This window comes from Mauremys mutica, chromosome 7 (genome assembly GCF_020497125.1).
Source record: "Mauremys mutica isolate MM-2020 ecotype Southern chromosome 7, ASM2049712v1, whole genome shotgun sequence".
Classification (NCBI taxonomy): Eukaryota; Metazoa; Chordata; order Testudines; family Geoemydidae; genus Mauremys; species Mauremys mutica.
This window is the reverse complement of record NC_059078.1, coordinates 42,183,914-42,210,340: the sequence shown is the minus strand read 5'-3', so window position 1 is coordinate 42,210,340 and position 26,427 is coordinate 42,183,914. Positions and strand designations below refer to the sequence as shown.

General features: G+C 40.1%; 1 protein-coding gene across 2 annotated transcripts; it reads left to right on the top strand.

Annotated features, from left to right (window-relative positions):
- The first annotated feature begins 111 nt into the window (after positions 1-111).
- Positions 112-26,427, top strand: NOL8 (nucleolar protein 8). Of its 2 annotated transcripts, XM_045025902.1 has the most exons (17): positions 112-159; positions 1,974-2,157; positions 2,346-2,408; positions 3,601-3,679; positions 4,898-5,045; positions 7,386-7,454; positions 8,780-10,810; positions 11,133-11,249; positions 14,119-14,238; positions 15,233-15,317; positions 16,281-16,425; positions 17,856-17,939; positions 18,492-18,781; positions 21,397-21,523; positions 23,868-23,938; positions 25,172-25,254; positions 25,611-26,427. In XM_045025902.1, exons 2-17 carry the CDS (start codon positions 2,019-2,021, stop codon positions 25,662-25,664), a joined length of 3,705 nt encoding a protein of 1,234 aa, XP_044881837.1. In that variant the 5' UTR covers positions 112-159; positions 1,974-2,018; the 3' UTR covers positions 25,665-26,427. The 2 variants fall into 2 exon arrangements, with proteins under 2 accessions (XP_044881837.1, XP_044881838.1); XM_045025903.1 differs by lacking the exon at positions 2,346-2,408.

Sequence of the window (26,427 nt, the reverse complement as noted above, 5' to 3'; positions counted from 1 at the left end):
CGTATGCGAATGGGCTTTGACGGAAGTGGTGGGGGCTAGAGGCACTAGGAACCTTGTTTTCCAGTGTGTCCCGGAAGCGGGGGGGGAGGGGAAGGCGAATAGAGACGTATCCAGAAAAGCGTGTATGTGAGGAAGGAGTTTCCTGGCTGGACACGTGCGGTATGAGAACACGCTCAGCGTAGTCGCCCTCGGGAGGTCTCCTTGGCGGGTGGTCGAGTCCTTAGCTCGGAGGTCAGGGCTGCTGCGGTGGCCTGGTCAGGAGTCTGGGGCCCGCGCTGGGAGACTCCTTAGAGAAAAGTCCCGGTAGAGAAGCCACCGAGACCGAAAGGGGCCTGGGGGCTTTGTTTCGTTCTGGAACTATGGGTGGCCCCGTCTCTGTCTTTCCCTCTGCGCTCCTCCCTATTCTCGGGCTCGGGGGGCCGAGTCTCTGTCATTTCCCCTCGCACTCCTCATTCCTAGACTGATTTTGTTTTCAAGTTCAAATTTGTCACAAGGTAGTGGGGGTAATGCGGCGAAACTCGTACAGCTGAAGGTTGTGTTACCTCTGATGTTTGGATAGATGTGTAGTTCTCTCTCACACGCACACATACCTGTTTTTTCTGACACAAATGATGAAAAACTGAGTTTTTAATGTTCTAAACTGCATGTGTCAACACTGAGCTGTCTGAATATAATGAACATTCCATGATATTGAATGGCAACAAATCTAAAAACTCATAAAAGGAAAACAAGTTATTTGGTGTATTTATTAGCCTAACAGACTCTTTGAAGTAAGTTGCAGGATTGGACATTTTTCCAGGGTGTTGAAAAAAGTAATAGAATATTTCTAGTAATAATGAGACCATCCTCCCGTATATGCGTGTGGGGGGTTTTAAGTGTAGTGTTTGGCAGGGACATTACTCTTCAGAGCACCATTCTCTAACCAAGGGTTGTGGAAAGAAACTTCTCCAATGGGCAGGATATTCAGTAATCAGTAATTGCTCTTGTCAGGGTTTCTTGCACCTTCTTTGAAGCATCTGGTGCTGGCCAGAGTCAGGTCTAGATTGACCATTATCTGATCCAATATGCGTATATTTAGGCACCTAAATACAAGCGGCCTTATTTCCAGAGGTGTTGAGTACCCACAAATACTATTGTAACTAATGTGGGGTTATCCATAAGTGCCCAGCATATGTGAAAATCAGCTCACTTTCGCTTAGGTGCCTAAATATGGATTTAGAATCTAATTTTAGTTACTCTAGTGCAGGGGTTGACAACCTTTCGGAAGTGATGTGCCGAGTCTTCATTTATTTACTCTAATTTAAGGTTTCGCATGCCAGTAATACATTTTAACATTTTTAGAAGGTCTCTTTCTATAAGTCTATAATATACAACTAAACTATCATTGTATGTCAAGTAAATAAGGTTTTTAAAATGTTTAAGAAGCTTCATTTAAAATTAAATTAAAATGCAGAGCCCCCCTCCTTCCCCCTCCCCCCCCGGACTGGTGGCCAGGACCCAGGCAGTGTGAGTGCCACTGAAAATCAGCTTGCGTGCCGTCTTTGGCATGCATGCCATAGGTTGCCTACCTCTGCTCTAGTGCTAATAAATTCATAGCAAAATAATCTAATAATAATGTGGACTTTTGTTGTTTTAACCTCATTCTCTCTACTTGACATATTCCGATTGTTAAATAAATCATATTCTGTTCTGTATAAGCTGCTTTTTACCATGGGTCACAACTCCCAGAGAAGATTTCCTAGCAGGGACCAAGTCCTGTTGGACTTGTTGAGTTAATATGGTTGGTGAAACAAGGGCTGGTAGTCATGTCAAAAAGTGGGCTGAATTGTAGGATTCCACTCTGAGAGAAGTGCAGGTTTAGGGCCATCACTTGGAAGTGCCCACCGAATGGCTGAGAAAGAGATCACAGGTGCAGCTCTCCCCAGAACCACAAAAACCATTAATACTGATTTTTTGTTGTTTCCTTTTTACAGAAGGATAAAACACACATCCTAAATGAAACAGTCTGACTTTTTAATATGGAGAAAAAACAAGTTTTAAAACGTTTATACGTTGGAGGACTTGGCCATACAGTTTCTGAGGCTGAACTGCAGGAAAGATTCAGCAAGTTTGGAAATGTTACAGATGCGGAAATTGTTATCAGGAAAGATGACCAGGGTAATACTTGCATTTCGCTCTTTAGAAGTGTAACTGTTCTTTACTTCAGCTAGTGATGAAAAACAACTTCCATTTCAAAACTACTACTTTTCCTTAAGCATCTGTAGAGAACACATGCTTCAATTTTAAAAATAAAAAATTACAGTTTTATATACAAAAGTAACCAAATGTTTCTAATTATTGACCAGGGAACCCTATGAAAACTTTTGCTTATATCAACATTAGCATTTCTGAAGCAGATCTTAAAAGATGTAAGTACACAAATTATATTTGTTGCAATTTATTTTAATCCCTGTAAACTAACGATGTAACAAATACCTGAACCTGCACTTACCTGCTCAGACCGCCATTGAAGTAGAGGACATAGCTTTTTTGTCTTCATCTATACCTCTTAATTTCCCTTTCCCATTTGCTATTTCATTCTTCAATTCTATTTAGTTCAGTTATTTTAGGAATCAATGTTTATGGAAGATGCTCTTCAAAATAATGTATTTTATTGAAGTATCTGTGTTTTTATGTTACGGGTTGGAGGCAATGGTCTTATCAGAATAGCCTAGTGGGTTGGCGGGGAGGGTGAAATGCATATGTTAGCCCCTTAGTGAGAAGGTTTAGAAAATGAGTTTAAACATATTTTCTTCTCTTTGATACATTGATATTTGTGTATGACATTAGAATTGACTGAGACTAAAGGGAATAAAGAACAATGGATTAAGCAAAGTTTATTTTCCTTAAGGAGGTCAGTTTTAATGCTTTTAGAATGGAAATACAGCTTCCCAATCTTTTCTGGTAGGCAGATGAACATTACAAAACTTCAACTTCTGTGTAATCTGCAGTCAACCAGTTGAGATTATTTCAGCACAGTCATCTACACCTGAAGACGGGGGTTGATAATGTACCTTTGAAAAAGGACAAGGGAAACCTTCTTTTTAGGGATAGGCCATCTTATTTAAACATAATTAAGAATCAGCCTAAAACTTTGTGCTTTCCTTAATCTCTTTATATGGAATAAGGACTTCCCTCCCAATCTCCATCTCCCAGTATTGCCAATGTGTCTGCCAGTGCTTGCAGGATCTGTTGAGAAGAAGAGAAAGTGTGAAAGACCTGGATAGAGTGGTGAAGGGAACCTAAGAATTATCTAAGTTGTATCTGAATTTTTGAATCCTTATATGGAATGAGCTATTTAATCTTTGAGTGTTTGTTTATTACTGGCTAACTTACTGTTAGTCAAAATAGGGTTTGGATGTTGAAAATATCTTGTCTTTTACTTTCCATATTAGACCCTAAATTTGCTACCCATAATCAACAGAATAGTCTAATTAGGTGCAGGATCAGTCTCATAATGCTCCAAAATATATAATATTTAAGAAATGTTTTTAATCGTCTCTTTTTGCTGTATTTTACATTTGGGTAATAGTCATTTTCTGTCTAATGCTTGTTTCCTAGGTATGTCCATTTTAAATAAAGCAAGGTGGAAAGGTGGAACGCTACAAATTGAATTGGCCAAAGAAAGCTTTTTGCACAGGTAATGTTAATATACAAATGTATATTATTGCTGTTGAACTACTTTGCCACACACTGTCAAATAAATATATATATAATATATATGGCTCTACCAAATTCATGGTCCACTATGGTCAATTTCACGGCCATAGGATTTGAAAATTGGTAAATTTCACATTTTCAGCTGTTTAAATCTGAAATGTGATGGTGTTGTAACCATGGTGATCCCGACCCAAAAGGGGATGAGGGTGGTGATGTCGCAGACCTGTTTGAGGGTGGTCATGGAATTGCCACCCTCACTTCTGTGCTTCCTTTAGAGCTGGACTCTGAGGGCAGCAACCGCAGAGCTTCCTGCAGCCATAGGATGTTCCCGGAGGTGTAGGTGGGTCTGATCATTTCCTCCCTCCCCACACCCCAAGCAGCTGTGCAGGGGAGGGACAAGTCCTGTCCCTCCCGTTCCCAGCCAGAGCTAGAAGCCCCATTTGCTGGGGCACTCATAGGAACAGGGGGACATCAGATTTCATGGAGAAAGGCTTATTTCAAGGTCCGCAACACTTTTTCACAGCCGTGAAATTGGTAGGGCCCTATATATATATCATTTTGCTAGAATTGTGCAAAATACAAATGAACCAGTGTTTGAATAATTCGTTCTACCAACTTTAAATGTATATGGCCTGAGTTTTTACCTTTATATTTGTCAAATACTGTATTAAGTAAACTTTTTGACTGCTTGTTTGTAAGAGGGTTCTAATTAAAGAATGCTCTTCTATAATGAACCTGCAAAAGCCACTGGATATTGCTTTCCCTTCAAATCCAAGTAAATGGGATTTTAACAGACTTAATAAAGAAATAACTTCTAAGAAGATAGTTTGGGTACTACAGTATTTTGTATTTTTTATACTTGTTATTTTGCCCACTGTGCAGTTTTCCCTTACCCTTTTCCTATATGTTCTCCATTAGCTGCTTTAAATGTTCATTTATTTTTCATTGAAACTGATAGCGTGCTGGTACATTTGCAGCACGCTTATCATGCCTGCTATATTATTAAAAAGTTAGCCTGGGGGAAGCCTTGTTCCTGGTTTTAATGAGAATTGGCAAAACATATCTTTCACATTGGCTCAGAGTGAATGGTTGTCCATTGTGTAAGAGATCCATCGCTAATGATGGCTTTACACAAAGATACTTTTTTATGTTTGCTTTTATGTCATGGCAAGCTTAAACCATGCACTGCCTGATACAGATTGGCACAGGAGAGACAAGAAGCAAGGTTGAAGAAGGAAAAGCCACATACGGATGGCAAGGGAAATCTGTTGGAATCACTGAATAATGCTGGAGTTGTGAATTTTCATATGAAAGCAGTGCCAGGAACAGAAGTACCGGATCATAAGGTGTTGTGGGGTATCCGTTCTGCTGAGCTAAGAGAATTGCATCAGGCACCCTTTTATTTAGCTTTCTAATACGCTTCCTTCACATTAAGTTTACTTCAGATTTGTATATTTGATTACAGGAGAAATACATACAAGGTGACAGAGTAGCTGTGACTCGTACAAAATAAGCCTCAGTTTTATAATCCTTATAAAATATGAGCATAGATACCAGTTTGTTTTTTAGGAGGGGATAGAGCTGTCTATCTTTGCGTGTGTGTATTGTCATTTAAAGTTCATAGCAATGTCTAGAATTAGCTTTTATAAAACATGTAATTCTTGTATATGAGCTGCCTTATACACCACACTCATTTTGGGCCCAGTGATCAGTAGGACTATTCACAGTGCTTGGTGTTGAGTATGAATATAAATTATTGCAGGGTTAGAGCCCATATTGTAGGGAGAGGATAAAGTTTAACTGAGACTACATCAAGATTTACGTAAGTAAAACAAGTATTCATTTAACTAGATGTTTCAAAGTTTCATTTTTAGTGTTCAGCTTGATCTTGGGGTTTTCTGTTTAGCTACTATGAGAGCAGAGTCAGTTAATGGTTGGTGTCTCTTCAGTTAAATAAGATCTTTTTTTGGTCTCTCTACGATAGTCTGTCTATAAACTGACAACGAGAATATAACATTTGAGATGTTCCCTCCTTTCTAGAAAGAAATTAGCATAGTGGTTTAATACAGAAATATGACACATAATAGAACAAAACGGCTAGCTATGGGCAGATTCCTTTTACAGTAACTCCTCACTTAACGTTGTAGTTATGTTCCTGAAAAATACAACTTTAAGTGAAACAATGTTAAGTGAATCCAATTTCCCCATAAGAATTAATGTAAATGGGAGGGTTAGGTTCCAGGAAAAAAAAATTTCACCAGACAAAAATACACATACACACACACATTATAAGTTTTAAACAATTTAATACTGTATGCAGCAATGATGATTGTGAAGCTTGGTTGAGGTGGTGAAGTCAGAGGGTGGGCTATTTCCCAGGGAATGCCTTACTGCTAAATGATGATCTAGCATTCAGCTGAGCCCTCAAGGGTTAACACATTGTTATTGTAGCCTCACACTCTACAAGGCAGCACGAATGGAGGGAGGGGAGACAGCATGGCAGACAAAGAGAGAGAGATACGCATTGCCCTTTAAGTATGCTGACACCATTCTAAGTACACCTCTACCCCGCTATAACGCGACCCGATATAACACGGGTTCGCGTATAGCGCAGTAGCAGCAGGGCTCCAGCAGTGCTTTAAAGGGTCCGGGGCTCTGGCTGCTGCGGGGAGCCCGGTCCCTTTAAAACACTGCCGGAGCCCTGCCGCTGCTACCCTGGGGCTGCGGCAGTGGGGCTCACCAGCGATTTAAAGAGTCCGGGCTCCCCGCAGCGGCAGGAGCCCGGAGCTCTTTAAATCACCACTGGAGCCCTGCCGCCGCTACCCCGGGGCTGCAACAGCGGGCCTCCACCAGCGATTTAAAGAGCCTGGGGCTCCCCACAGCAGCTGGAGCCCGGAGCTCTTTAGATCACCGCCGGAGCCCTGCCGCCCCTGCTCCGATTATAATGGGGTTTCAGCTATAACGCGGTAGGGATTTTTGGCTCCCCACGACTGCGTTATAGCGGGGTAGAGGTATACATTGCCTTTTTAAGTAGATCAGGAAGTTGAGACAGCAGCTGTGGCCAGCAAGCTCTCTCCATCCTGAGCCCTGTTGTGTTCCCACCCTGCCATATATGGAGAAAGGGTAAGCGGGGGACAGGAATGGGGGGAGGGGGACACCCTGACATTAGCCCCCCCTCCTCCCCTGCACAGCAAGCAGGAGGCTCCCGGGAGTAGCTCCAAGGCAGAGGGCAGGAGCAGCACACGGCAGGGCAGGGAGGGACAACTGAACTGCCGGCAATTGGTAGCCTGCTGGGAGGCTGCCACACAGGAAACTTAGGGGAGCAGGGAGCTGATGGGAGGGTTTTTTTTGCCAGTCCACCCTGCTTCCAAGCCCCCACCAGCTAGCTGCAACAGGCTGCTCTTCTTGCAAGCAGTGGACAAAGCAGGCGGCTTCCAAACAACGTTATAAGGGAGCATTGCACAACTTTAAACAAGCATGTTCCGTACTGCATCAGGAATGAAACAATGTTAACCGGGACGACTTTAAGTGAGGAGTTACTGTATTAGTATTCCTGTCATTCAGAATCCATTATGTTTTAGGACTACCTTATTTTTATTTACTGTGATACATTTAATCCCTATTTTTTTTCATTCCAATATAATTTTTTTCACTCTGATATAATTGTATATTTTTCTTTCTTACAGGATTGGGTCGTTAGTAAATTTGGCAGAGTTTTACCCATCCTTCACCTTAAGGGTCGACACAAAAGCAAAATATCCTTTCCTACTGCTTGAGTAAACATTGAATGATTATAGAAACAGTTCCATTATTCTCTTCATTTGTTTACCATATATGCAAGGAGATATTTGCATAACAGTCTTCATATTACTGATACAAAATAAAGTGTAGTTACTGTCTCTTTCTTATGTGGAGGTAATTTAAAATGTTACGCTTGGCAAAGAATGGGTATATATTGGCTGATTGATTAGAATTCCAAATCTTTCTCTTGCCGTTATGGAAAGGATCAGAGTGCAAAAAACAAATGGACTCACCTTAAATATATTTTTGCTAAAAAAACAGAAAAGTGTTCCTCCGGGGCTTTATTACTTGCAACAAACTTGCATCAGTTTGATGGATAGTTACAGGTGGTATGTAATTCACTTTAAAAGTTCAGAAAACATAGCTTTAAAAATAACCATCTGTGATGGATGTGGAGCTGCTATATAAATACTCAGATGTAATAATTTTATGAACAATGTATGTGACCTGGTCGGTAAAGTGAAGTTATTGTATACTGGGTTATAAGACTCATCTGCAGGAATGAATTGATCTAGCTTAATAGGGGGTTTCAGGGGGAAAAGCAAGGAAAGCAACACAACATTTACAGATAACCTCCTAGCAAACCCTGGAGGGCAACTGCATAATGTGGGACGCAGCGGGGAGTTATGAGCTTAGAGGATTCTATGTCTTGTCTCCAATGAAGATGCAAGCCTTGTTTTGACGGGCTGCGAGCCTGGAGATCAAAAGGACACTAAATAGTTAAAAGCCATTCTCAGGAGGCAAAGAGTGGGGTCAGTACTCAATGGCTGAGAGACAGGCTGACACACAGAGAGGCTCTCATAAGGAGTTGGGCCTTTCCCAGAGCCAGAGAATAGTAAGCCTTAGGGAGAGGCAGGCATGTGTATACACTGCTTTATTGTTCTAAGATATTTTTTAATGCTTTTGTTATAAAATATTATTTGCTTTACAAGGGCTAATGGTTAATTGACACCACTGTCGTTGCTCCCAAATAGAAGAAAACTACCAGGTGGTGAACATAAGATCTGTTCACATAGTCACAGTTGGTCACAGGGGACTGCATCCCAAGACCTGGTCTGAGAGTCGGTGAATTCTGTGATTCCTCCCCTATAGGGGGGTGATGGGTGAAGCTTGAGATCTAAGGGAGCTGCACTCAAAGGAACCAGGAGGGTTCAGAGATGCAGTTAGTCCAGTAACTGAGACAACATCTATTGTCCTTGTCCCTATAACTTAGGTTGTTACTTGCTGAAAAGTGGAAGCCTCCTTGGTTTTATTTTTATTCCTTAACTCTAACTATAACATAATGAAATATGATCCGTCAAAATATTGCCACAACCTTAGAAAGCTGGAGCAAGACTTGACTGACACAGTTCCCATATCCAAGCTCACTTGGCAGTTGGAAGGTGGAGATGACAGCATGAGCAAGAAACGACGAGGAGAGTTCCCTGAAACGAAAAAAACACCTAAAAAAATGAGGATACAGAGTAGTGAAGATTTAAATAAAACACCAGGTTGCCACTTGCAATCAAAAAAAGCAAACTTAACACAAACAAAATTAGTCCAAATGTCAAACTCCAAATCAACTGGTCTGTCTAAATTACTTCAGACTCCTAGTGTTAATAGTATTGACATGAAAGGGAAAGACTTATTTCTGGATAAGAACCTGGCATCTGGTGTTAAGCCTAACAGGAATACAAACAGCATTTCAGACACTGATATTGATTCTGAAGAAGAAATCAAGGCAATGATGGAGAAAGAAAAGGAAATACAGAAAGCTAAAACAAATGTTGAATCTGAAAGTGATCATTTGGAAGTTGTGGGGGATAATTTTGAGCTAAAATACAACACTCACTGGTCTTTAACCAATCCAAATATTATGAAGAAACTGAGTAAGGGAGGTAACAGACAAGGAAAGACTATTGAAAATGACACGGATTATGATTCAGCAGATACAGATGAAATTATTGCTGTGACTAAAACTCCAGATAAAAACAGTGTGAAAACTAAAATTCTAAAAGATTCTGAGGTTGTGAAAATGCAAAGGAAGGATAATGTTAGGAATGAAACTTTCAAAAACAACAAAAGCTTTGATTCTGCAAATGGTTCCTTTGTGTTGTCACCAGATAAGTTAAGAGAAAAAAATAACAAAAAAGCAGTGCATAACAAAACAGCAAAACCCCGGGCGTCTGAACTACAGGACAACAGAGTTGACAGCAAGTCTGGGTCTACTAGTTTTGATTCAGAGCCTGAAGCAAGTGAATCTGAAGCTGATTCTAATTATGAAGACATGATGCAAAACTGTTACCGCCTAGATCTTACGTTACCTGAGTTAGAAGCATTAGCCACTGCAAGTATTGAATCTTCACAAGGAGATATAGAAGCTAAGCAGAGGGATAGTCAGTGCAAAATTGAAGGTAATATTAGTAACACCAAGTATAGTAAAAAGACTTATGAAATTGCCTCTACAACTAAAACATCTATTAATCCTGAAGATATAGTTGCTGCCATTTTAGAGGGAGAGGAGAGTGCTGATGATGAGAAGCCAATGGAAAATACCTCCAGTTTGAAATTTCAGCCTTTCAGAGGAATAGGATCATTATATGAAAATGAGAATTTTGAGGAGATGAGCAAGGAAGGTTCTTGCAGCTGTAAAAGGAAATATAACCAGAATTCCTCAAGCCTTGTTGATTTGAAAAAGAAATCTTTAGAAGAGGTTTCAAAACCAAACTGTTCTTGTTATGAGAAACACTCAGCTCCCAGACAGTCTGGTTGTTCCCTATTATGTTCACTTGAAGACAGAAGTGTGAAAAAGAAGCAAAATACTCTCAGCAACCAACTCAAGAAGGTGTCAGATTCCCAATACGCAGAAGGTGGAAGTGAAAAGCCTATTTGGAAACCACCTTCATTACGAGAGAATAACTACTTGAATTCTCATGCAGAAGATCAAACAGAAAACAGAGGAGACCATGAGGACTGCACCACAACTAGTATGAGTGGAAGTGAGGAGGAAAGCACTGACACAGATAGTGTTTTATCTGTTGCACAGAAACACATTAAATGTGAATTGGAAAGCCCAGAATCTCTTCCTGAGAAACCAAAGAAGGATGCAAACAGTAAAGGTTCAGCCTCTAAATTTCAGAAAAGTGAGAACCATAAGAAAAGTCTTCACAAAAGTAAAGAAGAGTTTTGCATTCCTACTGCTATCTCAAGTGAGCCAGATGAAAAGGAGAAACAACTGCAGGATAATCAGAAGAGGCTGGCAGCTCTACAAGAGAGACAGAAAGAGAGAGAATTACAGAAGAAACTTATTCAAGGGGCTCTTCTGAACCTGGTAAGTATGCTTTCAACTTGTCTCTGAACAGTAAAACAGTACTGAAAGAATACTGGTTTAATAAGCATCTCCAGTATGTGTTCTCTTAAGATGTTGCTGTGGTTTGAATCGTGTTTGAGAGCAGCGCCTATCTTCTTTGCCAGATTGATTTTTAGGATATGTCCAAAAAAGTGTATACTGGGATGTCATGGGATTTTTTCCAGGAAACAGAATAGGTGAATTAATTACATTCTCTACTGTTGTAAATCTGCCCAGCAGTAGTTCCCATAGTATATAACCAATATTTGACATGTTAAACTGAACAATGTCTCTCCTTTTCCAGGAAAGCCAGTCAGCAAGCAAACATAAGCACATTGTATTTGATTCAGATGGAGAAAGTGAAGCTGAAGTAGAAGAGAAGTCTCAGGAAGAAGCGACTATAGGAAATCTGCCTGGAAAAGTAAGTGGCTTAGAAACAAGTCCAGCCTAATTTCTGAGAGGGCATTCACCTACCCAATTTGCTAGTATGTATTGTACTGAAGAGCAACACCTACTCGTATTCAGAGTTTGGGATCAAATCTTGAATATTGTCCTTTGTACTAATGGATATAAAATAGATGACACAAAATAAGTGGTGCATATTCGTAGAGTTAAAACATGAATTTATAAATCAAAGACAATGCAAATTTTGGAGAATCTTTTTGGAAACTGGAAAAATCAGGCACTCTACTGAATAAAATAACTTGTATAAATTGATTGCAGTGCAGTGTTCACACAATATCACAATTCTCAAACCATAAGAGCAGTGGTCTCATGGAGAGGCTTATATGTGGTTATGCTAGAACTCCACTTTCCACTGTTTTCATTTATTACCTATAAAGCGGAGGATAAATTTTAAATTGGCCCTCTTGGGTTTTAAAATGACGGATGGTGTAGAGTTTGAGTAAATTTTGAGAACTTCACTTATTCAGTATCTTTTGTAACACCACCTCTCTTCAGAGGTTCCACCATCATGCAGTAGGTCAGCAGCAGCTAATGATGCGTTTAATGGGAGGGAACTTCCTCTCCCTTGACATCTTTCATTCTTTTCATCCACTTTTAAAGCCTAAACTGAAAGCTTCTTTCTTTTTCAAAGGTGTTTTAAAATTAGGGCCACTGTCAATGTTCAATGTAAAACACCCTTTCTCCCTCCCATCCTTTTGTTTTCCTGACTTCTATTTAGAGGTTAGTTTACTACATTGGGGTCCTTGCTCCACATTGTGAGTTGTTTTACAGTGGCCCAAACTCTGTGGTGGGGAGCCATAATTATTCTGGAAGACTTGGCTGTGACATTCTTGGCTGCTGCTGCTGAGAGTGTCACTTATAACTGCATTACATTTCTTTTGATTTTTATCATTTCAATTATATTTATAAGTAACTTCCATTGTATTGTAGATTTCATAAAGCAAAAGACAGTCTGTGGAGTCTGTTACTTAAAAACTGGTTCTAAAACTCTTTCCTAGAATAACATTTTTCAAAATCCAAATTAACTTTTTTATGACAGCCTAACAACCACTGTGAAACCTAGAGAAAAGCAAGTTTAACTGAAATACTGCTTCATAATAAGTATCAAACTGTTTTTATTGAATATATGGATTTGAGAGTGTAAAGTCTCATCTGCATCACCAGTGAAACACCTTCATTAAAGGCATTTCACAAATACTAAGCAGATATGCAGTTGCAAGAATGTGAAGTGTGTAGCTGTGACCATGGTGCCTGGAGGGGCTACACTGAGAATGTTTATTCAGAGCAAATTGCGAATAATAGGGCAGATGATCCCCAAAATTGGTGGTTTATTTTATAATGAGAGTTCACCAAGCCAGTAACCATATAGCATCCGTAATACCTTACTGGTTACCAAGAAGCCAAAATACAATCCCCTTTGGTTCCCATCCAGACAGCCAAGTCTAATATAGTGAGAATGTAAAAAGAAGAGTTGATGTGGTTAAAAATCAGTATACATAGAGATATGAACAAAGTTCTTAAATCAGTTTCATAGCAGAGATGGTGAGGCTGCTGATTTGTAAAAATCCTTCTGTAATCAATTTAAAAGCCTATAGTCAAATAGGCAGTCCATGTGCAGAGTTTGTTCAAATGCTTCCATGAGACTTGCAGGGTTAATCAAGAGTAGACCTAGAGACCTCATTCTTGTAGGCTTAGGGCTGGTCTACACTTACCTTGCAGTCCGACGCGGGGAGTTCGACTTCTCGGAGTTCGAACTATCGCGTCTGATCTAGACGCGATAGTTCGAACTCCGGAAGCGCTAGGTCGAACTCCGGTACTCCACCGCGTCTGGACGGGTAAGTTTTCGAACTAGGGTAGTTCGAATTCAGCTACGTTATTCACGTAGCTGAATTCGCGTACCCTAGTTCGAATTAGGGGGTGTGTGTAGACCAGGGCTTAGACTTTCCCTGTCAAAGTTTTAAATAGATCTGTGATAAAATAGGATCAGGCCCAACACTTTCTTTATAGCTGAAGTTAAGTGGATAAGCCTTTTGACAGCAAATGATCACAGCTGGCCTTCCTTGAATGAAGAATAGGTAATATACATTGTTGCTTTGAAGCTAATATGTGTTTCCTAGGTATACACCGGCAACTAGTTAGTTACAGGTAGTTTACTACAAATTTCAAAGAGAAATGTGGCCAATAACATTTGTTATATCACAAGTCCTATCTAAATTATAATTTCCCCTTTTGATCTCTGAATCAATAGAATTCAGGTCTGAAACATAGACAGCTAAGTAGATCACATTGTTAAACTTCTAACAAGATATAGTTAAACAGATACATATGATTAGTATGTATTCTTGATTCTCTAACAATATCAAGGATTCTAGTCAACTTGACATGGCTTTGATAACTATCGACAAGGAATGGCCATATTTACCATTTCAGTACTCTTCTAATATGTCCTTAAAAGTTGCTTTCAGGTCACCCAGCCTGCTGGTTGCTTAACTCTTGCTGGCTCAGCATCACAGTAACTTATAAAATAAAATCATACGGAAAAGTGCAGATACAGAAATGTGCTCCTGCCACACTTGAATGATCACAACTGTAAAATAAAATTACCAAAGAATTGTCTCAGAACATGTAAAGCAGCTGTAACATCTTTTTACAAGGATTCATGGACATCAATAATTAGTAGAAGTAAATGCGATATCATGAAAGAGTGTTGGCTTCCAGCTGTATTGGGAAAGTAATACAAAACAAGTGGGTAGTAGTGTTCTTAGAACTACTTATTATAACTGTTTCCTCAGTTTGTTTTGCTTTTTTGTTATTAAACAATTAAGGAATTTACTAGTAAAATTTCTGGGAAGTTGTTTGAGAGCAGTGACGATGAGCAAGATGCTGCAGGTGAAGATGACAGATTCCAAATCAAACCCCAGTTTGAAGGCAAAGCTGGTGAGAAGGTTAGTGACCTGTTTAATAATATCTGCAGTTACTTGAATAGGATGGTGTTGGCAAAGTTATGGTGATACCTGAGTTGGAAAAGTCCATTTAGATGTAGAGAAAATAATGTTTTCTCCATGATGTAACTGCTCTTTCCCACACCTCCCAAGCTGAAGTCAAATGGTATTTTCAAAGGAGATATATTAATGTTTCTCAAATGTGGCCACCGTGGCCAAATGCAGCCACCAGGGACATTTCTTGTGGCCACAGCCTCCTGAGCTGGAAGGGCAGGGGCCAAGTAGCGGCTCCTCCCTGTTGCTCCTGGATGCCCCTCCTTGGTGTTGGTTACTGGGGCCACCAGCGGGGGTTGGGCCCTGCCCCCCCTTCCTTCCCCTGTGGAGACACCTAGGGCACAATGCTGGAGAAGCAGGCACCCAGTGAGTTTACCCGCATTCTCAGGGGGCATTGGGCTCAGGCTTTGGGGTTTAGCCCTAGGGTGGCAGGCTCTGGCCACAGGGCTTCAGGCTCCAGTCCCAGGCTCAGGCTGTGTGGCAGCAGGCCCCAGGCTCTGGCGGCAGGACTTCAGGCTTTAGCCCCCAACTGCCTCCCCTGGCCCCCCCCATCCAGGGCTTAATTTGTCCCCAGACTTGCCAGGGCTGAGTAAGCCCATTGTGAAAAGTGACACTTGTATGTTTAATATCACTTTTCACAACAGACTTACTAGCTAGCAGTGAATAAATTACAGTGATTTGGATGTGTATACGTGCATATTTATTTGCTTTTCCTAAAGCTAATTAAGTATTTTAGGAAAAAATGTGAGAACTGTCACTAGCAAGAGTTGGTGGCCGCACTCTGAGGCCACTAAAAAATTTCTCCTGAGAACCTCTACAGTGAAAGCTTATGTTAACTCATGGCCATGATTGAAGTTAAAACTGTTACTGCTTGTCTGATTGTTATAAAGTTGCTGGACTGCATACATTTAATCTTAATTTTTTTGTTTTGTTATCAATGTAGCTCATGCATTTACAATCACGCTTTGGCACAGATGAAAGATTTCGTATGGATGCTCGGTTCCTTGAAAGTGGCAGTGAAGAGGAAGGTAAACATTTTCTCTTATTTTCCAGGGCGTGCTCTTCCATAGCAATTTGTAGTCACAACTAATTAGTAGTAATAGAGAGGCATGATGGGTGTAAGTTTTTGAATATTTAGAATTACTTATTACACATTTATCTTCTCTGGATTTAGCTTCATGGGAAGATAGTGTAAAAGTAAGTAGTACTGGCATCTGTAATTTAGAGAACATATTTATAAAATGCCCAATTTAGCTACTGGAAACTCTAGTTTGGGGTGTATGTGGGAGTGTATTTCCTTGTTAGAAGGTCAACATTTAAAAAAAATTCTTTGTTATAGGATGATACCAAAATAAATGTATCTGCATCTTTCACAAGATAAGGGGATACCGTTAACCAGAGTAACCTTGCTTATTGCTTTTTTATCCCTTGGATATACTTGGATTTTATGTATCTTGCAGTACCATGCTATTCAATAACCACAAGGGGGAGTGTTGTCAATTGAGCTGGTTGAAAATTGCAAAAATATTTTCCTTAAAAGAAAAATTTTTGGCAAAAAAACAAAACAAGTAAATTTCAAACAAACCAACCCTGTTTAAAAAAAACAAAAAAACCCTCAAATTTTCAGCCAGTCCTACTTCTGACTCCATTTTTGTCTATAACCCAAGAAATGTCCCTTAACAGCCTTAAATGACAATGACTGGGTAATGATTATAAAATAGAAGAAAATCATGGGACAGAAAATAATTAAACCTCTATCTTTCATGTTAAATTGATGCCCATACCTCCTCATAAACAAAGCTTGACCATAACTTGAGGGGAAAACAAAATGGATTGTTTAAAAAGTTTTAAAATAAGGAGGAATAGAGAACATGGCCCACACACTTTAATGTAAAACTCTGTGAGCTTCTTAACTAACTTCCTAGTGGTCTAAATATTGGAAGAATGCTTCAAGGAGTCATTTCATAGAGGTTTTTATATATTTTTCCTAGAAGAGGCAAAGAAAATGGAGACCGATGAGGAAGGAGAACTTGCTGCTGAGAAAAAGAAAAACCTGGAGATATTGGGAAGTCTCTTGGAGATCAACCTAGAACATCCTAAATCAATCAAACTGGCAAGAAATACCAAAAAATTCAAGTATGGATCCTGCTTTAGCACCTTATCACGTGCATGGAAAGTCCCCTTTGAATTCAGGCTTCCCATCCCAGTATGACAATAGATATTATTGGTGATAATCATTATTTATATAGTGCCATTGCGCATGAGAATTTATGCGTTAATAAAATGATCTTCCTGCCCCCAAACAGCTTAAAATCTACTTGTGCTTCCTTCTTTTCTTTTCCCCTCCAAAAAGAGACAAACTCAAAATGGCTAATTATACTGAAAGGTTGAATAGTGGGTTAATAGACTAGACTTTGATTTCTGGAGACTGCGATGGATGTTACTAGCAAAACGCAATTGCCATTTCTGCTCTTCATCAACATCAAATTTATTCCTAGACAGAAGTGTTTGTAAAAACATAGATTCTCATTTATAGCCTGTCCTTACTACTGTTGGGATGTTTCTTCTGTGTGTTAGGAGTGGATTCTCTACCTCCATCCCACATGTTCTAACCTTCACTGTCCGAGGAAGCCACAATTTCTAGATACAATGCATTTAATATTACATTTCAAAAATTGAACTCTTATCTATATCTTTAATCCATACATTTGGCGGAGCAATTCATATGTGGGCTGAATTAGTACCAGAATGATTATTTTTAATGGTGGTGTGTTGAGGTATTTTGCAAATAGTATATTTTCAATTCCAACTTCCATTATTGGCGTATAGCCCGGTTTGGTAGGCAACTGTGTCACAATGCTTATTTTACAACTGTATGAATCTTATAAAGATTTTTATGTATTTCCTAAAGATATTCTCAACAGATTCAATGGCCTCCTTTCCTGGTATTTTTCTTGACAGAAGTCACATCACCTATTTTGGGTTAACTTCTGTGATAGCATAAATTAACAACTTTTAATTTCACAGGGCAAGAGAGGAACAGAATATTTGGTTGAAGATTTTATATTGTCTTTAGGCTGGATGGAATATTGCAATCAGGCTATTTTCCTCTGAGCTAAAGTTTGGTCTTCATTAGCTAATTTCAATAACATTTTCAATTTTGAAAAAGAAAAAATCTCCTTTTTTGGTATATTTGGAAGTTAAGGAGAAATCAGAATCTCTGTATATAATAACCATAAACTCAGTTAATCACCAAATGATAAAACATATCTGTGTATTAACTTTGTTTCCTAAAGAAAGATGGGCAGGTGTTTAATGTTGAATATTTTGATGTGAAGAGTGCTACGTGGAATCCTTTTCTTCACAGTACAGACTGTACCACACACTGATCTGCTCTCATAATGCTAATAATTTTTTTACTGTATAAAAACAAAAGTAAGTTTCAATCTGCTTGTGAACACAAATAAGATGAGGCGAAAATGTCATTGCAATTGTCAAGTTATATTTTATTTTAGACATTTAGTTACAGTATCGCTAAATTCTTATTGTTCCTCTTATTCTTACAGAGATATTAATACCTTACGCTATGACCCCACAAGGCAAGACCATGTAGTTTTTGAAAGGAAAACAGATACTACAGAAAAAGAGAGGTAATATCTTCTCACCTCTTGATAGTTGTAAGACAAACTTTCTTCCCCTTGAGGGCTGATTTTCAAAAGTATTTGGAGGCCACAAGCCTGTCACTCTCCTTGCTTACTCTGCTGTCCCCTTGGCAAGTCTTCCCACCCCTAGTAAAATGTAGACTCTATAAAGATTCCTTTTAGTACAGCACTGATGTTGCTAGCAATAGCTCAGAATTGTCACCAGTCTCTTAAGGTTAAATGTGAATTTTTCCCTTCTGTAGGTTGTGTTTATCTGTATGATCTGGAGAGAGGAAATAGTTGAAAAATTAGCTCAAATAGATGAGACTGGGATATAATCCTTTAACTCTTAGGGCATCCTATTACCAGAAACTGAAATTACAAGAAAACAGGAATGCAGAAAAGCAAACTACTTGCTAGTGGATTCAAATATTTCCCTGGATAGGAGGTCTCCTGTAAGTAATACAAATAATCCTCAAAGATCAGCCAAAAGAAAACCCCATACCTTTCAAATGTTTGTCCAGTGCATAATTGTTTTTTTTTAAATAAATATAATTCCAGTAAAGCTAAAAGAAAGAAGAAAAGGGAGGAGGCAGAGAAATTGCCTGAAGTATCTAAAGAAATATACTATGATGTTGCTGTGGATTTAAAAGAGGTATTTAGATCAACAAAATGTGCAGCTGAAAAAAGTGAAATAATACCCTGGGACAAACATGATGCTGTGGAAGAATCAACTCTGGCTGACCAGCATATATTAAGACTTAATGTTGGGGGCAATGTAGAAGAAAAATCTAGTGGCTTCACGTTTTCCTTTTTTGGTGATGATGTGAACAAGTCAGCTGTGAAAGAAGGTAACATTACAGATTCTAGAACTTTTTTAATAGTTTGCTTTTACTGGCATTTATTTGTTTTAACGTTTGAATCACTTAAGATTATATTTAATAAGATGACACACCAGGTTGTATAAAATCATCCTTTTGTCAAACAGATTAAACAAAACTCATGGACAGATCTGAGCAAAATTTAAAGCAAATTTTTACAATTCAGCAAAACTTGAATATTTCCAGTATCAGAGGGGTAGCCGTGTTAGTCTGGATCTGTAAAAGCAGCAAAGAGTCCTGTGGCACCTTATAGACTAACAGACGTATTGGAGTATGAGCTTTCGTGAGTGAATATCCACTTCGTCTTGCATCCGACGAAGTGGGTATTCACCCATGAAAGCTCATGCTCCAATACGTCTGTTAGTCTATACCGGATCAGCAACCAATGGCACACGTGCCAATTTTTAATGGCACACGGCTGCCTGCTGGGACTACGTGTGCCATTAAAAATCCTGCCTGGCGCGGCAAGCCGTGGGGTCCGCGGTCCCGGGCTGGAGCACTGGGCCGAGTGCACCAAGCCGCCGGCCCCTCCCCCGCCTTCTCCCCTCCCCTGGAGCCCTGCCGCGCGCGCAGAGCTCTGGGGGCCAGGGCTGCGCGCTCCCGCGGGGCAGCGTTTGGCTCCATGGGGAGGAAAAGACGCTCCTCGCTGTCCCGGAGCCCAGCCGCCGCGTGCGCAGCGCTCTGAGGGGCATGGCTGTTCGAGGTAATGTATCTGGCTCTGCTTGGAGCCTCAAGGTAAGGGGTCTGGGGTTGGGGGGGGTGGATAAGGGGTGGGGGCAGTCAGGGGACAGGGAGCAGGGTGGGCTGGATAGGGGGTGGCTAGAGGCGGGGGTCTCTGGAGGGGGGAAGTCAGGGAGCAGGGGGGGTGGATGAGGCATGGGAGTTCTGGGGTCTGTTAGGGGGCAGGGGGTGGATAGGGGGCAGGACAGTCAGGGGACAGGGAGCAAGGAGGGTCCTGGGGGGGGGGGGCAGTTAGGGTGGGGGGATCTCTGGAGGGAGTGGTCAGGGGGCAAGGACCTGGGGGGGTTGGATGAGTTGGAAGTTCGGGGCGGGGGGGCTGTCAGGAGGCAGGGGTGTGGAGAGGGGTTGCGGCAGGCAGGGAGCAGGGGGAGGGGTTGTATGGGTCGGGAGTTCTGGGGGTCCTGTCGGGTTGGTTGGATGGGGCATGGGAGTCCCGGGAGTCTGTCTGGGGGTGGGGGTGTTGATAAGGGTTGGGGCAGTCAGGGGACAGGTAGGGGGTAGGGTCCTAGGGGGGCAGTTAGGGAACAAGGAGCAGGGAGGCTTAGATAGGGGATGGGGTCCTGGGGGGCAGTTAGGGGCAGGGGTCCCAGGAGGGAGTAGTCAGGGGACAAGGAGCGAGGGGGGCAGGCCCAGCCCTCTGCCATGAGCTCTGACCCCCCCCAACACACACACACACACACACACACACCTGCCCTGAGCCCCGCACGCCCACACACACACCCCAGGCCCCTGCCCTGGGCCCTGTACCTCCCTCATACACACCCAGACCTCTGTTTGACTCCTTCACCCCCCCACGACCCCAGCCCTGACTCTGGCACCCCCACACATACCCAAGCGCCCCCCCCCCCGACTCTTGCACCCCCGCACATCCCCAGCCCGCCCACACCCCACCCTCACTCTGAGCACCAAACAGAACCCCAGACCAGCAGCGGGCTGAGCAGGCCGACGGTGTAAGATCAACATTTTGATTTAATTTTAAATGAAGCTTCTTAAACTTTTTGAAAACCTCGTTTATTTTACAATACAACAATAGTTTAGTTATATAATATATAGACTTATAGAGAGAGACCTTCTAAAAAATATTAAAATGTATTACCGGCACGCAAAACCTTAAATTAGAGTGAATAAATGAAGACTCGGCACACCACTTGTGAAAGGTTGCCAACCCCTGGTCTATAAGGTGCCACAGGACTCTTTGCTGCTTGAATATTTCCTTATAGCATGGTATACAGACATTACAAGTAAGATTAATACATGGAGCAACTTACAAGAATTGTATAGAATCTAAACATATTCTTGCAAATCTAACATCTATCTTGAACACTATTAACATACAAGTGAGCTGGTCTACCGGCGTCACAATCTGTGTGTAAAGAATTGCTTTCTACTTGGAATTTTGTGCTGTTGGTTTTAGGTGGTGTGTTATATCGTACAGGGAAAACAGTTGTATTCTTGTCCTTTTCTCTTCTTTGACAGATCGGCAAAGGCTGAGAATTCTACCTAGGCACTATGCTTATCCTCAGGATACTTAACAGCACTCTCCCTGGCCAATAAGGAGTAACATTGACTGGCTTCGGAGGAGATCTGCTGTTCTCTATTTAAGCCAAAATGATACTGACTAGATTTTGAGGATGGAAATATAAAACAGAGAAAGATAGGTGCCACCGGAGAAGATAAGGTGCCACTGGCCTCCTTGGTTTTATAGAAAGATAGGGAAAAATCTGCATATTCTTCTGAAAGCACAAAAAGGGTCCTTTCCAAATCAGATATTTCACACTTATCTAAACACAAGTTTCACTTTGAAGTCTGGGGAATGATCAGTTTTTTTGGTGGTACTATTGCAGAGCCCTACGTAATTGAAACAATAAGACCTGCAAGAGTAGCATGGCAAGAGGATCCTCGTTTCCAGGACAGCAGCTCAGAGGAAGATGATGAGCCAGAAGCCTCTGAAAGTGAAAATTGCAAAGAAATGTAAATCTGGTTTTATATTTTGTGGCTATTAAGTACTTAACAAATATCAGGATTTATGTGGCAGCTAGGAAAAAATCCTTTTATTTGGCACCCCACCCTCTCCCCCCCAGCATAAGAAGCCATCATCAAGTGATCCATCCCGTCACCCATCCCCAGCTTCTGGCAAACAGAGGCTAGGGATACCATTCCTACCCATCTTGGCTAATAGCGATTGATGGACCTATCCTCCATGAATGTATCTAGTTCTTTTTTGAACTTGGTAACAATCTTGGCCTTCACAACATTGTCTGGCAAAGAGTTCCACAGATTGACAGTGTGTTGTTAGACGAAATACTTCCTTTTGTTTGTTTTAAATCTGCTGCCTATTAATTTCATGTGGTAACCTCTAGTTCTTCTGTTATGAGAAGGAGTAAATAACACTTCCTTATTTACTTTCTCCACACTAGTCAAGATTTTATAGACCTCTATCATATCCCCATTTAGTTGTCTCTTTTCCAAGCTGAAAAGTACCAGTCTTATTAATCTCTCCTCATATGGAAGCTGTTCCATACCCTTAATCATTTTTGTTGCCCTTTTCTGAACCTTTTCCAATTCCAATATATCTTTTTTGAGATGGGGCAACCACATCTGCATGCAGTATTCAAGATGTGGGCGTACCATGGATTTATATAGAGAAAATATGATATTTTCTGTCTTATTATCTATCCCTTTCTTAATGATTCCCAACATTCTGTTTGCTTTTTTGACCACCGCTGCACATTGAGTGGATGTTTTCAGAGAACTATCCACTATGACTCCAAGATTTCTTCCTTGAGTGGTAACAGCTAATTTAGACCCCATCATTTTATATGCATAGTTGGGATTATGTTTTCCAATGTGCATTACTTTGCATTTGTCAACATTGAATTTAATCTGCCATTCTGTTGCCCAGTTTTGTGAGATCCATTTGTAGCTCTTCGCAGTCTGCTTGGGACTTAACTATCTTGAGTAGTTTTGTATCATCTGCAAATATTGCCACCTCTCTGTTTACCCCTTTTTCCAGATGATTTATTAATATGTTGAATAGTGCTTGTCCCAGACCCCGGGAGACACCATTTACCTCTCTCCATTTTGAAAACCAGTTACCAATCACTGAGAGGACCTTCCCTCTTATCCCATGACGGCTTACTTTGCTTAAGAGCCTTTGGTGAGGGACTTTGTCAAAGGCTTTCTGAAAATCTAAGTACACTATATCCACTGGATCCCCCTTATCTACATGCTTGTTGACCCCCTCAAAGTATTCTAGTAGATTGGTGAGGCATGATTTCCCTTTACAAAAATCATGTTGATTCTTCCCCAATAAATTATGTTCATCTACGTGTCTGACAACACTGTTATTTACTATAGTTTCAACCAGTTTGCCCGGTAATGAAGTCAGGCTTACTGGCCTGTAATTGCCAGGATCACCTCTGGTGTCACATTAGCTATCCTCCAGTCATTTGGTAGACAAGCTGATTTAAATGATAGGTTACAAACCACAGTTAGTAGTTCTGCAATTTCACATTTGAGTTCCTTCAGAACTCTTGGGTGAATACCATCTGGTCCTGGTGACTTATTACTGTTTAATTTATCAATTTGTTGAAAAACCTCTTATGACATCTCAATGTGGGACAGTTCCTCAGATTTGTCACCTAAAAAGAATAGCTCAGATTTGGGAATCTCCCTCACATCCTCAGACGTGAAGACGGATGCAAAGAATTCATTTAGTTTCTCCGCAATGGCCTTATCGTCCTTGAGTGCTCCTTTAGCATCTTGAATGTCCAGTGACTCCACTGGTTGCTTAGCAGGTCCTGCTTCTGATGTACTTAAAAATTCCTTTGCTTTTTGAGTCTTTGGTTAGCTGTTTTTGAAATTCTTTTTTGGCCTTACTAATTATATTTTTACACTTCACTTGCCAGAGTTTATGATAGTTTGTAACTCTATTATGGTGTCTTTAAAAAGTTGCCATGCACCTTGCAGGGATTTCACTTTTGGCAATATATCTTTTAATTTCTGTTTAACTAATTTCCTCTTTTTTGTGTAGTTCCCCTTTCTAAAATTAAATGCTGCTGTGTTGTGGTGTTTTCCCCGGCACAGGATGTTAAATTTAATTATATTATGGTTGCTATTACCAAGCGGTCGAACTATAGTGACCTCTTGGACCAGGTGCTCCACTTCGGACTAAATCAATAATTGCCTCCCCTCTTTAAAACACTTAAGTGTTTAGAAAATAATTTGCCTTTCATGGAGGATGATTTTTGGTACTTGGAATGGGAGAGTAGTGTTTGTTCTTCCGCCTGAGACTAAAATTTCTTTATCTTTCCAGGTCTCAATCTTTACCACAGATGAAGACGAGTAGATTTTTCTTCTTTTCCAAAGATGATGAAAGATTAAGAGGTACAACTGAACTTATCCAAATTTTTCCTACAGGATGATGGAATTTAACAGAGGCATTGTAACAAATTATATTAGTATAATATTTAATTCATATGGGGTGGTATAAGGATTAATTAGAATGTTTCAGTATTTCAGTATCTGGTCCTGGTGACTTATTACTGTTTAATTTATCAATTTATTGAAAAACCTCTAATGTGGGACAGTTCCTCAGATTTGTCACCTAAAAAGAATTAAAGTCCTGTGTTAAAGCTACATTTTGAGAACCGTTCAGGCACTTTACGCTGTAAAACCAGCCATCTGCTTGAGGATCAATTGCAAGGCTCTCCTACTTACCCAAGCATTATTGGAGAAAGTGACTTAAGTTTGCTTTTTTGAAAGGATTGCTTAGTGTGGAGTTTCCATTGTCTTGGGACATGTATGGGTTTTTTAAAAATGTATGGTTAATGCACCTACGTGGTTTGATAGGTGCATTATAAATAGACTGCTAGAAGCAGGGTTTAAGGTGAATCAATCTAAAAAAGAAGACACAAGTCCATATTTTCACCAATGGTTTGTTATTAAAATTTGAGCTAAAACAATGTCTCTTATACATTCAAAATAGCTTGTCCTGGTAACTTTCCATACACAAGTTCAAATTACCATATATACTCATTCATTAGCCCGTTCCTTTATAAGCGCGCGCACACACACACACGATGGTTAGGTAAAAATAGCAAAAACTGTATGACCCTTTCATAAGCCGACTCTATATTTCAGGGGTTGGCAAACTTTGGCTCCTGGCCCATTAGGGTAAGCCGCTAGTGGGCCTGGACATTTTGTTTACCTGGAGCATTCACAGGCACAGAGCCCCTCAGGTCCCAGTGTCCACGGTTTGCCGTTCCCAGCCAATGGGAGCTGCGGGAATCACTTGGCTGGGAACAGCAAACACGGCCACAGGGAGCCGAGGGGCTCCATGCCTGCAGATGCTCCAGGTAAACAAAACAACATTGTATTAGATATTCAATGTAATGATTCCATAGAGTGCCAAAATTTGATGATTTTAAATAGACCCATTTATAAGCCGAGCCCCGCTCTATGCATCACTTTTTTACCAAAAATATTCGGCTTATGAACGAGCCTATACGGTAATTTATAATGTTACTACAACTTTTTCAAACAAAAGCTTATAAGAAAGAAAACGGTTGAGTTGTGTTTAACCTGGCTCAAAGTTGTTCTGATGCATCTCTTGTGTAGATGGTCCTAAGCTATTCTGCAGATCATCAAACCTCAATGAAGAAAAAGATAATTGGGAAAATAGACGTAGATTGTTACTTGAGGTGAGTGATTTAAAGCTGTAATTCAGTAACAATTGAGAGAGTTCATTATGATGGGGTTGGGGGGGGAGTTGCTTGTGAAAAGAAGTGGCTTATTTTGTTCATTTTAATAAAAATGAATTATTTGGACTTTCAGAATGGCCTAATATCATACCAAGACCAGGGAATTTTGTAAAATAAAAATGAACTGTCTGTATAATATGTACAATTTGTGTTTGATGTCCACTTAAACTGTTGATTCCTTATATCTGCCAGAGCTGGCTAATTTCTGTTAAATATAAAAGCAAAGCAGATTTGAAAGAGCAATTTGTGAGTTTATAAACTGCATTTAATGCCATTTAACATTTTAATATTTCCAGGAATGCCGGAAGAAACATAAGGATGCAAGAAGAAAAGTTAAAGCAAAACAATAAGTTTGACAGTGCTAGCCAGCAATGTTTGTTGATAAATGTGTATTGAATTACAACAAAATGAAAATGTCTGGCTTCAGACTTGTGGTCTTTCAAAGCTTTAACAGGGAAAAATATTGCAGCTGAACTGAAAATAAACTGTTAGAAACTTTTCAAGTTTTGAACAGCTGTTGAGATAACAGGTCTGTAAATGTGGCCATTTTTATCTGTACAGTTGCACTTTTATTGTTATGTGGGGATATCTGTTAATTCAAAATATATCTCTGTGTGTGTGTGTAGATATATATATATATATATATATATATATATATATATATATATATATATATATATAAAAAATCTCTTTTTTGAAAATTGGTTCAAGTGTAATGTTGCTGCTTTATCGGATACTCTTAATGTTCAGTGAAATGTAGTTTGTATTTGGCTATATCTTTTATGTTCTCTGGGTCCAGTCCTGCAAGAGGCTGAGAATCTACAGCTGTGATTGAAATGGATGGGAGTTAAAAGCATTCAGCTCCTAACACAGAGGTGGTCAGCAACTTGTGGGATTGGCATTCTGAGTTTAGCAGGATACAGAGCCTTTAAGATTATTTTTTTTGCTAACATTCAAAATATTTACTGTAAATACCAAAGTAAAAAATTGTACAGGAAGTTCATGAAAATGTGTAAGTAACTGGAAAGGTTTATAAAATATGTACGGACTTCTAATCCTTTGCACAAAACCTGCCTTTCCATTTTTAAAATAAGTCTTACAGATTAATAAACC

Excerpts from the sequence above, each read along its gene's own strand:
- NOL8 (XM_045025902.1), top strand. The coding sequence starts at position 2,019 with ATGGAGAAAAAACAAGTTTTAAAACGTTTATACGTTGGAGGACTTGGC. Across the intron at positions 2,409-3,600 it reads TGAAGCAGATCTTAAAAGAT|GTATGTCCATTTTAAATAAA; the intron begins GTAAGTACACAA and ends CTTGTTTCCTAG. Across the intron at positions 18,782-21,396 it reads CAAGTCAGCTGTGAAAGAAG|AGCCCTACGTAATTGAAACA; the intron begins GTAACATTACAG and ends GTACTATTGCAG.